We start from the raw sequence: 15066 nt of genomic DNA on the forward strand, positions 1-15066 counted from the left end.
ACCAAGATTCATATTCGTTAACCTGAAGCAGTAGATACATGCATTATTCTGTCCATATATAATTGTCTGAAATCTCGGGGTTTGTGGTTGATGAGAGGCGACAGGAGTTTTGTGGGTGACTGTACCTGTACGTCAATATTTGTCAGAGTACAGTTTATAATATAAAAATAAACTTGAAATTATGTAGATTTATGAAAATATTATCTACTTTTCATTTTGTTTTTTTTATCTTACAGGATAATTTACACAGAAAGTTTTAATTTGCTATAACACAAAAACGATTCCAATAATATTGAATATTTTTGTATATGTAAGGTACATTAAAGTCTTGACAATTCTATATGCACAGGTTTCCTCAATTATTAATCTCATAAACTCCTTGTAATGATGTGTAAAACGATAAGAATAATAATTTAAAATCACGCTGATGATTAATCTAACTAATGAAAGGTTATATTAATGTTTTAGGAGTGGTTGAAGTAAAGGGTAGGCGCATGCGCAGTGGCTGGAGCGCGCACGAGGTGGCCAGCCAGCGTCCTGCACACGACTAACAACCCTTGCTAAAATGTCGACAGAATCAAAATCCAAGAAGATAGACGACCTAAGGGTTGTGGATTTAAGGATCGAGTTAGAGAAGAGAGGACTGGATAAAACTGGAATTAAAGCAGTGTTGATGGAACGTCTGAGGAAGGTATGGACCAATAAACAGAGGGTTGTGTTGAGCTGGTATTAACCCAACACAAAATGGTGGCGGAGGTGTTGGCGGTCATGGCGCAAGAATGTATTTACTTATATTTCATGATGTGAATGATATTGGCTGGTAAGGTATTAAGTCTATAAAGATTTGAAAGGGTATAGGGAGAGAAGGATGATACTCGGGTTGTGTTGATGGAACAGTTACATACAAATCATTCATGTGCGTAGTTGCAATACGTGGATTATTGTGTGTTCTTAGTGTTCTCGTGCTTGTGGTGTGTTGATGGAGTGACTCACATAATACAGTAATTGGTAATAATTCACAAGGTGTAAATCAGCGAAAGATAACCAATCTTTATTATTAATTCAACCGTGAATTTATATATTTTTGTTTGTCAATCACGTGGACAGTTGGTATACATAAGAAAATAAGGAGTCTGCAATAGGCCGGTTGGCCTGTGCATGGCAGCTCCTGTCGAGAGTTACTACCACTCTATCATCCATGAATCTATCTAGCCTCCTTTTGAAACTTTCCAGCGTTCCAGCACTTACTACTTACTACAAGGTTGCTAAGCTTGTTCCACTTGTCCACCACCCTATTTGTGAACCAGTTTCTTCCTATCTCTCTCCTAAACCTAAACTTATCCAACTTGAACCCGTTGCTCCGAGTCCTATCCTGCTCGGATATTATAAGAACTTTATCTATATCCCCTTTATTGATTCCTTTCACCCACTTAAATATCTCTATCATATCTCCCCGCACTCTTCGTCTTTCTAGGGAATGCAAGTTAAGTTTCTTTAACCTATCCTGATATGGAAGGTTTCTAAGTCCCGGAATCATTTTTGTCATTCTTCGCTGCACCGACTCTAGTGAATTTATATCCATTCTATAATAGGGGCACCAGAACTGAACCGCATAATCGAGGTGCGGCCTAACTAGCGCAAGATACAGTTGCAATAAGACCTCTGCACTCTTGCTACTTACACTTCTAGATATAAAACCCAATACTCTGTTTGCCTTATTTCGAACATTAACGCACTGTTTTCTAGGCCGTAGGTCTCTCACAAGTCGACTTCTCTAGGTTGATGTTGTTCAGGCTGTATACATTATAAGTATTTGTTCTTCCAATATTAAGTACGCTGCACTTGCTGGTGTTGAATTTCATTTGCTATTTTTCAGACCACCCCTGCAGTTTATTTAGATCCTCCTGTAATGCATTTGCATCCTGCCCTGAATTAATTTGCTGCCCTATTTTGGTGTCATCCGCAAACTTGCTTATGTCACTGCTGATCCCAGTATCTAAATCGTTTATGTAGATTATGAACAAGAGTGGGCCTAGTACTGACCCCTGGGGAACCCCACTGGTTACACGGCCCCACTCAGATTTAACACCATCTACGCTGACCCTCTGCGTTCTATCGGTGAGCCATGATTTTATCCAATTTAAAACTTTCCCCTCGAAACCATGAGCCTTAATTTTTCTCAGAAGCCTCTGATGCGGTACTCTGTCAAATGCTTTGCTAAAGTCTAAGTAAATAACATCGTAATTTCGTCATTACTACCTCGAAGACTTTTCTAAAAAACGTTAGCAGATTTGTTAGACAAGATTTTCCCTTTGTAAACCCATGTTGAGAGTCGTAGATTAATTTGCTTTTCTCTAGATGCGATTGGATGCTATCTGCTATAATTGATCCAAGAAATTTCCCCACTACTGACGTCAAACTGATCGGCCGGTAATTTGACGCTGATGCTCTGTCTCCCTTTTTAAATATGGGTACTACATTCGCCTGTTTCCACAACTCTGGCACAACTCCAGTGTCTAATGATTTTGTAAATAAATTTACGAGGGGTCCGCTAATCTGTTCTCTACACTCTTTTAAGACTCGAGGAAAAATGTCATCCGGCCCTGGGGATTTTGTGTTCTTTAGTTTATTTATCTTCTTAAGAACATCCTCTTTTCTGATGGTGATATTCTTTAATTTCACTTCTTCCTTTCCCTTAAATATCAGTTCCACCTCCGGAATTTCATCGCAAATTTCTTCTGTGAAAACTGATAAGAAGTAGCTGTTCAATGCTTTGCTCATGTCTTCACTGCCATTTATCAATTCTCCCCTCCCTGACTTTAAAGGCCCAACTTTGTCCTTGACCTTTGTCCTATATACCTGGAAAAATCCCTTGGGATTCGCCTTGGATTCTCTTGCTATTTTGATTTCATAGTCTCTCTTTGCTTTCCTTACATTTTTCTTAACATTCCTAGATAGTTCATTATACCTGTTTCTGAGCTGCTCCTCCCCTCCCTTTAATTTCTTATATATTCCTTTCTTTATTCCTATGTCATGTTTAAGTTTTCTGGTCATCCACCTTGGCTCATTCTTATTTGACCTAATTTTTCTGTATGGTATATATTGTTCTTGTGCTTTATGTAGTATACTGGTGAATATATTATAGTCATGATCAATTGTTGTGTCATCTATGACCACCACTTCCTACTGGGAACTGACGTGACTGTTCCCAGGTGACCTCACCTAGGTACCTTCTTAACCCCTGATAATCCGCCAACCGAATGTTTGGGACTCTGACCATATTGTCATTGTTTTTCGTTTCCCAATTTAGGGTGAACCTGATTTCTCTGTGATCACTGTTACCTAGTTCTTCCCCTACTGTGATATCTCTGATAATATTTTCTTTATTTGTTAATACTAGGTCTAATATATTGTCACCTCTAGTAGGTTCTGTAATTAGTTGTTTCAAAAAATTGTCCTGTACTGCGTCTAGGAAGTCTTCAGATTCATAGTCGCCTACAATGTTGTCCCAGTCAATAGTGTGTTGATGGAGTGACTCACATAATACAGTAATTGGTAATAATTCACAAGGTGTAAATCAGCGAAAGATAACCAATCTTTATTATTAATTCAACCGTGAATTTATATATTTTTGTTTGTCAATCACGTGGACAGTTGGTATACGAATTACTTAGTCGGTGATTTACAGTAAATTTATAAATTAAAAACAGGAGTCTTGCATACAGTTGGCAGTGTGCAAGAATAAGATATTGAATAACATGTTAGGTGTCACAGTTAACTAACCTAATAAACATAACAAAAAATAAGGAGTGCAATAGGTCGGTTGGCCTGTGCATGGCAGTTTCTGTCGAGCGGTCTGACTAATTACCCAAATGTAGCCGCAATGAAGTCAAATAATGGTCCTACATGAATAAATCGGACTGCTAATCACTTCTCGACTAGTATTTGGTGTCAAAGTAAAAAAAAATTGGTAAACTTAATTTAATCTGAGTTGTGTTGGGTTAGATTAGGTTAGGTACATGCACTTGATCTATTAACTCAGATTAAATTAAGTTTACCAATTTTTTGTGACTTTGTGACACCAAATACCAGTCGAGAAGTGATTGGCAGTCCGATTTATTCATGTAGGACCATTATTTGACTTCATTGAGACAACATTTGGGTACATTTGGGTAATTACTCGCTCCCTCGGTACATGCACGTGATCTATTAACTCAAATTAAATTACGCTTTCCTTTTTTTTTACTTTGTGACACCAAATACCAGTCGAGAAGTGATTGGCAGTCCGATTTATTCATGTAGGACCATTATTCGACTTCATTGCGGCTACATTTGGGTAATTAGTCGGACCCCCTGTCGAGAGTTACTACCACTATCACCCATGAAGTAGCCTCCTTTTAAAACTTTCCAGCATTCCAGCACTTAGTACAAAGTTGCTAAGCTTGTTCCATTCGTCCACCACCCTATTTTTGAACTTGTTCCTTCTCGTAACAATTGTTTTAAATTAGAAAAAAAAATAGATTTAGGCGCGAAATAGGTAAACATTGGTTTGGAAATATAGTGGATGAGTGGAACAAGTTACCAAATATCATCACTAACTCGAATACGCTAGATAACTTCAAACATAGGTTGGACGGATGTATGAGCAATAGGGGTTGGGTGTAAATGGGACTGCCCAGTATGGGCCAATAGGCCCGCTGCAGTTTCCTCCATTCTTATGTTCTTATCTCTCAACTAAAACCTAAACTTTTTTCAACTTAAATCTGTTGCTACGAGTCCTATCCTGCTCGGATATTATATGAACTTTATCTATATATCTCCTTTATTGATTTCTTTCACCCACTTAAATACTTCCATCATATCTTCCCGCACTCTTCGTTTTTCTAGGGAATCCAAGTTTAGCTTTTTTAATCTATCTTGATATGGAAGGTTTCAAAGTCCCGGAGTCATTTCGTCATTCTTCGCTGCACCGCCTCCAGTGAATTGATATCCATTCTATAATAAGGGCACCAGAACTGAACTGCATAATCGAGGTCCGGGCTTACAAGCACCCTTAAGTCTCTTAAACAAGTTTACTTCTCTAGGTAGATGTTGATATACCTTGACAGTATTTGTTCTTCAAATATTAAGTAGTTGCTGGTGTTGAATTCCATTTGCCATTTTTCTGACCACTCCAGTTTATTTAAATTCTTCTGTAGTGCATTTGCATCCTGCCCTGAATTAATCTGCCGCCCTATTTTGGTGTCATCCGTAAACTTGCTTATGTCACTGCTGATCCCAGTATTTAGATCATTTATGAACAAGAGTGGGCCCAGTACTGACCCCTGGGGAACCCCACTGGTTACACAGCCCCACTCAGATTTAACACCATCTATGCTGACCCTCTGTGTTCTATCGGTGAGCCATGATTTTATCCAATTTAAAACTTCCCCTCGATACCATGATCCTTAACTTTTCTCAGAAGCCTCTGATGCGTTGCCAACCTGGCTCGTTACAGAAAAAAACCATTTTGTCACCAATATCAAATCCGCTTCGTCACCACTAACACATCGTTAGTCACTGGTATTAGAGTGACAAATTGTTATTATTTTACACGAATGTAAATTACACACATACAGACGACTCAAGAATTATTGAGGGTAAATGTATATGACTAACCAGTGATCGAAATTGATTGAAAAAATTATGAAAACCAGGATTTTCACTGTTGTAGTTTGTGGAAATATCTTAAAAATTGGATATTTTAAAAATAAACGTTACTTAACATTTGTGAGTACGAAAAACAGACCTAACCAACCTACCGGTAATCAAACAGACCTACCTAACCTTACTTAACTTCCTGACCGGCCCCCTGGACCCCGCGGTATATTAAACAGAAAGAACTTACAGTCGGCTCTTAACATACGCGGGGGTTAGGTAACATATACCCGTGAATGTTAAAAATCCGTGTACTATTGCTCCCCCCCCCCCTTATAAAACCCCTGGCCTCCCATGTCCTTATTTGCTGTATATACCTGTGTGTAGTTCGAGTTTTTAAGACAATTATTTGGCAAAAAATTGGGGGCCGACCTCTAAACTGGTAATAGTTTCGTTAGGTTGAAAAATATTTACCAGTAAACAATGGAAACGATGCACCAACGCACCACCAGCTGTGAGTGTCGGTACAGTTGCCAGGGCAGATCTCTTGCGTCATCATAGCAAGCCCAAAGTAGCCAAATGCATGGTATGGTTGCACAGGATGATGTAAAACATAAAGTTTTCATTTTTTAAAGTTTATTTATAGATACTGTATGTAAATTTTTGTTCATTACATTTTAAACATCAATCTTTGTTAATTAAATTTGAAACAAAAGAAAACTACGCTACCGTATTTTCATTAAAATATTACATCACAAGTATATTTTACCCTAATTGTGACTGAATGAATATATTCTCAGAAATAAATATGGAGATGTAATATTTTGGCTGAAATGACGTACATATTACAGTGGAAAGTGGGATAAAATCATGACGAAAACAATGACTTTCGCTTTCTTTTGTTCAAAAGATTTTACCGTAATCGCTTTTCGAATGGTTTTCAGTTAAAAAACTGTTGTACTGTATTACAATAATATTCTATCCTATCATTAGCCTCATAATCCCACAACTGAAAACCATTCGAAAAGCGATTATGGTAACATCTTTTGAACGAAAGAAAGCGAAAGTCATTGCTTTCGTCACAATTTTATCCCACTTTCCACTGTAATATGTGTCATTTCAGCAAAAATATTACATTTACATATTCTCAGAAATAAAGAGTAGTTTTGTTGAAACATAATGTCCAGTATTTAATATTAAAATGCAAAAAGAGCTATAAAAACAATTAATACTGTACACCCGTAATGTACTGGCTGGCATCTCCACTCGTCCCTGCTCCCGCCTCCAGCGTCACCACTCCTCCCCGCTCTATCCCTCTGCCTCCTCCACATCGTCACTACTGTTGTATTACAATAATATTCTATCCTAATTCACTTGAATAAATACTACTATACCATATTTCTTAATATTTTCATTAAAATCCATCAAAATCATTTTCCTTCTCATCGTCTTCAGCACCAAACAGCTCCTCCCAGTCTTCTCCTTGAACAGGGCTAGAGGGTACGTGTTTTTCGAATCGTTTTCAGTTAAAAAACTGTTACATCACATGTATATTTTACCTAAACTGCACCTGAATGAATATATTCTCAGAAATAAATAGTAGTTTTGCTGAAACGTGATGTATTTCAATGTAAAATAGGATAAAATGCATGACGAAAACAAAAGACTTTACCTAACCTTCCAATGTTCAAGAGATGTTACTCGTTTTTTAATAGTTTTCCGTTAAAATACTGTTATATTACAATGATATTCTATTCATACTGTGCTTGATATACTACATTCACGGAAATGTAATATTTTTGCTGAAATGACGTACGTATTACAGTGGAAAGTGGGATAAAATCGTGACGAAAACAATGACTTTCGCTTTCTTTTGTTCAAGTGATGTTACCGTAATCGCTTTTCGAATGGTTTTCAGTTAAAAAATTGTTGCATCACAAGTGAATTAGGATAGAATATTATTGTAATACAACAGTTTTTTAACTGAAAACCATTCAAAAAGCGATTACGGTAACATCTTTTGAACGAAAGAAAGCGAAAGTCATTGCTTCCATCACTTTCCACTGTAATACGTAAGTCATTTCAGCAAAAATATTACATTTCCATATTCTCAGAAATAAATAGTAGTTTTGCGGAAACGTATTGTATTTCAATGTAAATTAGGATAAATTACATGAAGACAAAAGACTTTACCTAACCTTCCGATGTTCAAGATATGTTACTCGTTTTTTTAATAGTTTTCGGCTAAAATACTGTTATATTAGTGATATTCTATTCATACTGTGCTTGATATAATATATTCATGGAAATGTAATATTTTTGCAACTACAAGGCTGATAACACAAGCGTGGTTACAGCGAGACTGACTGAGTGAGGGAGCGCGGGGTGGGGTGACGACGCGCTATACGTGTGTGTGTGAGGCAGCGGGAGCGGGCGGTGTGCAGTGTTCGGTGCCGCGCGCGATTTGAATGTACTTCAGTTACTTCAATGTACAGAATATTCCTCTGGCGGGGCAATCCGCGTATTTGCGAATCCGTGAATGCTAAACCGCGTATGTGAAGGGCCGACTGTACTATGATATGGTGAAATTTAAGGCATTTTCTGGACGTGATGATACACCCGCATCAGGGCTATGCAGCCTGGGCTGCGGAGTGATTTGCTGTGTTGGTGGGTTCCACAATAAATGATTATCACATCAGAACTCACTGATGAAAATATTGTAAGAAAATAAACTAATAAAAATAACTTGCTCATGGGTTAGTCTTATATACAGTCGACCCTCGTTAAAACGGACTAATAGGGGGGGAAGGGTGTCCGTTTTAGCCGATTGTCCGAATTAACCGATTTAGGGGTTAATATTGCATTATACAGCTATGTACCGTATATGTTTATTTGAGTGCCCCGTCATAGAAGTCCGTTTTCTCTCACTTCAGCACTCCTGAGTCGTCCGTTTTCTCTTAATCTTAAAGTGCACCAGAGACTGTTATATCTTAGTAGTGACACAGAATTTGATATTGCAACTGGGGTTGCAATTGAGGCAACTTAGGTATGTCTGATTACAGTTGGGATATTCAAGATCCATTGAGAGTGATGTTTAAAGCTTCAACTGTCTTTATGGTTGGTAAAACTTGTCAAGTCTGTCAGTCTGAATGGCATGTGTGAGGCCTTGTGTTTGTACAACCGCTAAATATATAAATATATAATGTTATGATAATTATCATAAACACATAGGCATAACGAGGTTTATTACAAAGTGATGAAAAGGATATTGTACAGTAGGGGGCAGTGAAATTTTGCTCAAAGCTGCACTCTTCAGGCATTGTTCCTTATACATATCTAAGACTCCATGCCAAATTTGAAGCTGATATGTCGAGGTTTAGTCTGCCGCATTTTCTACTGAAATTTTTAAATTTACCTACAGTACTAGCCAAACAGCCGCTGTGGCGGTGCAATGTTCTGTTCAGTGTTTATCAACTTTTTTTTCATATCTCTTATTTCATTTAAGTTGTCTTGTTGCAGATGAGTATGGTGCTATGTCTATATTGATTATCAGCCTTTTCTCATTTCATTTCTCAATGTTGTGTTACTGTACTGTAATGTAGGGAAGACCGCCACTCGTGTGATGATAAAGAATGAGAAGACCGAGAAATGGAGTTCGAGGATGATGGTGAAAGATCATTATGTCATCATGGTTGAGCCTGGCAATGAATATCTCACACATGTGACTCCCAAGACTGGACACGGAAAGCAGATTGCCAAAACTATTCACGAGTTTCTGGTGGAGAAAAATCTAACCCAGCAGCCCATTGTGTGTGTTGGTTGTGATGGAACCAATGTAAATGTAGGATCAGAAAATGGAGTCATTCATCATCTTGAAATGTTACTTGGTCACCCGCTCCATTATTTCATATGTCAGCTTCACGGAAATGAGCTGCCTTTCTTCGCAGTTTTTTATCACTATGATGGTAAACCAAGTGGTCCTGAGCATTGGCGTGGTCCCATTGGAAAGCAGATCATTACTAAGGAATAACGAAGTCTCTGGTGCACTCTAAGATTAAGAGAAAGCGGAGGAGTCAGGCGTCCTGAAGTGAGAGAAAACGGACTCCCATGACGGGGCACTCAAATAAAGAGACATGGCTACATGTTTTGTGGACTACCCACTGTACAGTATTGAGCGTATCCTTTTCATCACTTTGTAATGAACCTAGCCATGCCTGTGTGTGTTTATGATATTTACCATAACATTATATATATATTTAGTGGGTCTAAATGGTCGTAAAATGGGAAAATTGGGGTTGGGTGCCTGGAACCAATTAGAATAAATCCCATAGGTTTCTGTACTTTCGGCAACGTCCATTTCGATTAACATCACATTTCCAAGAACGTATCTAGAACGTTAACCGGCGCATGACTGTACTAGACATGCTTAGATGGGGGGTAGAAACACACGGTGAGAAGAGTCAAGTCCAAGGGAGATGCCTGGGAAAGATCAAAATGTCATGTGACGTGACCCGAAGCTCTACAGTCACACGTCGCTGGATGTGACCCAAAGCCTAGGGGTTAAACAGAAAGAACTTGTCATGATATTGTTGTTTACTTCTGAGAAAGGCAAAGTACTGTGTTCCTCGGTGCTTAAACATTGGTAAATATTTGTTAAATGGCTGTGGATCCTTTTTGTTAAGAGAATATTTTTATTTTATTGTATTTTTTGTGCACTGTATTAAGGTGTGTTTTACTCAAATCTGATCTTCAGTTTTTCAGCAAAGAGTGAATTTTGTAAAAAAAAAAGCTTACTGTATTTGTAATATTTATTAATATTTTTTTCATAATCTTAGAGGATCAGTTACAAAAATCTTACCGCAGCCATTAAATGAATATTAACCCAAAAAGAACATCAAAATAAATAAAGCATTGGCAGGTATCTCAAAAATAAATAAGTAATAGTTAGGCACAGGATGTACTGTAGGTACAGCAGCCTGAATGCAAAACGATTATGTCTGTTTGTATGGCAGACTAATGCACATGTGTGGTGGGCAGACTATACAATGATAGTTACTTAGATGGCATTTCTGACAGCCCATCGGGGATTGCTACGATGTTTATTTGGTATATAATATGTACAGTATTTACAATGCACATGAGATGAGTGGATTAAATTTTAAGAAGATTTTTTATTTATATATTTTATATTTTACTGGGATTAGCCCACCCGGGTACAGGTCACTGAACCACATTGGGGCCTGGGGGCAAAAATGTAATAATAATATAATTCATAATAAACCAAATTTATAAAAAAAATAAAAATACTGTAATGAAATAGTGATCCCTCGGTTAACGGATTACCTTCCAAAAGATTCTTCACTTCGGTTAACGAGCAAACCCTCGGTTAACGAATTCCTTACGAATTTTTCCCAACATGTTTTCGCCTGCATTTGGCTGCCCACCAGCTGTAGTATTAGTCCGCCAATACAGTAATCGGTTTTAGGGCTTAAATTCCTTACCATTTTAGTAAATATCAAGAAGGTTGTACTATTCAATAATTTTAAAAGTTTTATATTAAATTTTTTAGTCATTTTAACAATTATTGAACATAATTGAAGTACAGGAAGCTAGTTTTTTGCACGCCAAACAGCCACTCAACACACCAAGCTTGGCGTCAGTTTGTTTACCGGTTCAGAGGAAGGAACATCTTGTTTGAGACTCTTCAACATAAATGCCTTTTTCTGTGTTTCCAGTCAAATTATTGGTCATTTTGAAATATATTTTACATATTGATAATATATAGGGCAGTGCAGTGTTGATTTAAAGAAAATAATCTTGAATTACACCAAGTGAACTAAAATTTTATGGGTGAAATGGCGGCATGGGGTGACTTCTCTTCCACCCCAATGCCTTCGCTTTTCCCTTCTCCTCCACCCCCATTCTAATTCCCATCATCATGATCAATCAGGAGCCTTCTACATGCACACCTCAAAGTAAGTGTACTTTACTGCATTTATTTTTAGTTTGTATGTAATTTTCGGTGACCTGGAACCAATTACCCAAAAACCCATTGAAACAATGGTTTCGGTTAACGAGCAACCTTCTGGAACGAATTGTGCTCGTTAACCGAGGGACCACTGTAATAATAATAATAATTATAAAGACATAAAAAGAAAGATAGAGAGAAACAATATATTTATGTTGTGTTGTCAAAGTAAGAGAAACAATCGAAACCCTGAAATTGTGTGTAAATAGGCAGAAATTCAGATCGGGATCTCTCATTAGACAACCCATTATGCTTCCAATATCTTCCCAGGCGGTAGTACCTCCCCGTTTGGTAGCTGCCTACTACCTGCAATGACTGAGTGGATACCTTGTTTCTCTCTAGTCCTATGGGTTGCTGGTTTGATTTGGATACTGTTCCTAATTTGTTGTTAGGAAAGGAAAGACTTTGTAGACAGTGTGTTTCCACAATCCCTAAGGGGCCATCAGATCTATGGGGTCCATTTTCAGTAATTGCAATTTGTACATGTATAATATAATTGTATACTGTATATGGTACTGTACTGTATATACAATAGTACTGTACTATAGTGATAATTTGATGACAAGGTGCTTTATTTCCAGGCTCTTGAAGATGATGGAGTTAACCCAGATGAACATGAGTTCGAGAATGTTCTTCCCACTACCCCAGCTAAACCAAACCGCAGTGAGTTACCATACTGTATTAGGATTTATTTAATGGGAAAATTTTCATTTCATCCGATTTAATGTTAGATTTTAAATTGGAAATATATCTAAATATGTCGGCTCTTCGTCAGAATAATATTGAGTGTCTCACCCCTAACAAAATATTAGATCAGTTCATCAGTGAAACTTTTTATTGAAACTTAAGAATCTGCTGATGGTGAAGGTGAAGAAGAAGTGACAAATCTCACAAATGGTGACTCAGGAAACACAAAGGAGGATGAGGAAGAGGATGACCAGGAAGAGGCCAAAGAGACAGAGGAATCCAAGGAAGATGACAGTAAGGAAGAGCAGAAGTCTGTGAAGGAAGAAAATGAAGAGGAGACTAAGGAGGAGGAGGAGGAGGAAGAGGAGAAGGTCCAGTTAGAGGAACCCAAAGGTGAGTAGGAAAGGTCAAATTAAAGCTGAATAGATGATAGTACACTGCCACAATCTTTATTATTTCTGATGGGCAAGAAAGTAGCTAGCATACCTAAAATTTTTATCCCAAATTGATCTCTATTACTGTTAAAGAGGAGAGTCCGGCTTTTGGTGTAGGTGCTTTAAATTTTGGTCGATTGTTATGATATTCATGCCATCAATCAAGAATCGTATGTACATCAATTCTAGCCCCATAACCCCCTTCTACCCTTTCCAAATTTTCAACCCTTTACACATTTTCTCATATTTATCTACATTTTCAAGGTATAATTTCTCCATTACTTCTTTCTATTTTGCCTTGAAATTGATAGTACTGTACTAAGAGATCTAGTATTGCCACTGAATTGTCCAGGGTGATATGTTTGTTTGTCTTTGGTTTTAGGAATAAAAAATTTTCAAGTTTGGTTGAAATTTTTGTGAAAATAAAAGGATTAAATATTCAACCCAAAATGAATCTTACGAGATAGAGAAATTGGAAGCTGGAGTTATGTTGAGGAAGGTTTCTTCCTGTGCTGAGTGTTTGTTTCATTGAAATTCCAGTCTTGAGTGTTGGAAAAGTTAATTTTGAGATACAGCCCTATAAAGTTTCTCAACCTTTCTCCCCTGTGTAAGTGCTCATTCTGAGCCAATTTTACATGAGTTATTGTTTTGTTGTGTATTTTTACATCTCCAACTGAACTCTAGTTATATTCTTTACGTGAGGTAGTGGAGAGGGGTGGAAGGCTGGGGCTGGGCTGCATCAGGTGCTCCCTGAGACGGCTGTTACAGTCGCTATTGTAGCGAATATTTTCTTCTTTCATCCTTTTGGATTTAGCAGTGTTCTTGGCACATGCTTCCTTTAGATGTGTTTTATGTTTTGAATGACATGAGATCCTGATATTTGAGGAGAGAAGTCTGGTACAGCAGTACAAGCGAGGTAAGATGTGCGGTGCAGCGGAGTGTATACCTCTCCTTGCCAAGGTCCGAGCCATACTGATGATACGTGCTTCTACCAGTGACCAACATTCCCCTATACTGTACTTGTCACATGTTGCCTGAAATGAATTTCTAAAGTCTTTTTTGTGCTATTTATTCCAAATTTTGGGGGAAAATATTTCACCATGATCATTCATATGTTTACCCAAGGAAGGTTGAGGGAGGGAGAAACCATACACAACTGCACAAATATTAAGAGTACAGTAAAACCTTGGTTAACCGACTTTCGGATTAACCATCAATCCCGAACCCCTAAAAAAAATTTTTTTTACGGGGATTAGCCCACCCGGGCACAGGTCACTGACCCACATCGGGGCCTGGGGGGCGATAATGTAATAATATTAATAATGATAATGCTAATAATAATAATAATAGTAATAAAGAACCATAAAGAAATGCAAAAATGAAAAAAAATCAAGAGCGAGAAACAATGTACCTGTATGTATGTATGTTGTGTTGTCAATAGTAAGAGAAACAGTTGAGACCCTGCAATTGTGTGTAAATGAGGCAGAAAGTCAGATCAGCAACTTGGGACTTGGTCACAATTTTTGTGATGACATATTTTCTTTAACTTTTCCATTTTTTATTCACGGTTTCTGTGCTGGTTCATATTTATTTACTAAAGTGGTTAATGTGTTAAAGCAAATTCTATTGAAATATGAATGGCAAATGAACAAAAATGAATAGAGGGACTTAAATGAGATAAGTTTGGGAAAGGTACTTTCAAAATGTATGTTTTATTTCCGTAGAATTTATGTACTATTAACCGACCTTTTCGATTATCCGTCGGCCCCTTCCCCCCATATGTGGTTGGTTAATTTAGGTTTTACTGTATTGCCATAAAACTCCGTCCAGGTACAGCCATAGGCAACACCTTTGCTCAGGATTGTTTTCATATATATTTTTTTTAATTTTCGTCGATCTAAGCCAGACGCTCCTCTTAAGACCTCTGGACTGGGATCATCCAGAAAGTCCGATAAAGGGCTGATAGATGAGATTTGTATTGGTGGAGTGAAGGCGAGAGGCAGACTGTGAGAGTGGCAGGGGTGACACAGGCGACGCCGGGCTGGTTGGCGAGGAGAGAGTGGATCTCGGCGTTGAACACATTGTTGTTGCCAATTATTTGGCTTTCTTTTTTGGTTTGTAAGATTTTTGATAAGACTAAAACATTTTCAATATTCTGCTTCCTTTTGTTGCTATATTCCATTGATGGGTCATAGTTGTAAATCATGTGTTAAATTTTTGGCACACCTGACTCGTGTCCTCAATTCATACCTGTACACTTAACGCCTTCTCTGTCTTCTT

The 15066-nt window shown here is 37.7% G+C and overlaps 1 protein-coding gene across 6 annotated transcripts in view; it reads left to right on the forward strand.

Annotated features, from left to right (window-relative positions):
* The first annotated feature begins 509 nt into the window (after positions 1–509).
* Positions 510–15066, forward strand: part of LOC121866944 (SAFB-like transcription modulator) — a 57224-nt gene continuing 42667 nt past the window's right edge. For all 6 annotated transcript variants that reach the window (XM_042366699.1, XM_042366703.1, XM_042366705.1 and 3 more), the window contains exons 1-3: positions 510–691; positions 12247–12328; positions 12515–12745. In XM_042366699.1, the coding sequence (XP_042222633.1) occupies positions 566–691; positions 12247–12328; positions 12515–12745 (439 nt within the window). In that variant the 5' untranslated portion in view covers positions 510–565. The remainder of the gene's footprint in view (positions 692–12246; positions 12329–12514; positions 12746–15066) is intronic.

Source organism: Homarus americanus, unplaced genomic scaffold (genome assembly GCF_018991925.1).
Source record: "Homarus americanus isolate GMGI-L3 unplaced genomic scaffold, GMGI_Hamer_2.0 scaffold14393, whole genome shotgun sequence".
Lineage (NCBI taxonomy): Eukaryota > Metazoa > Arthropoda > Malacostraca > Decapoda > Nephropidae > Homarus > Homarus americanus.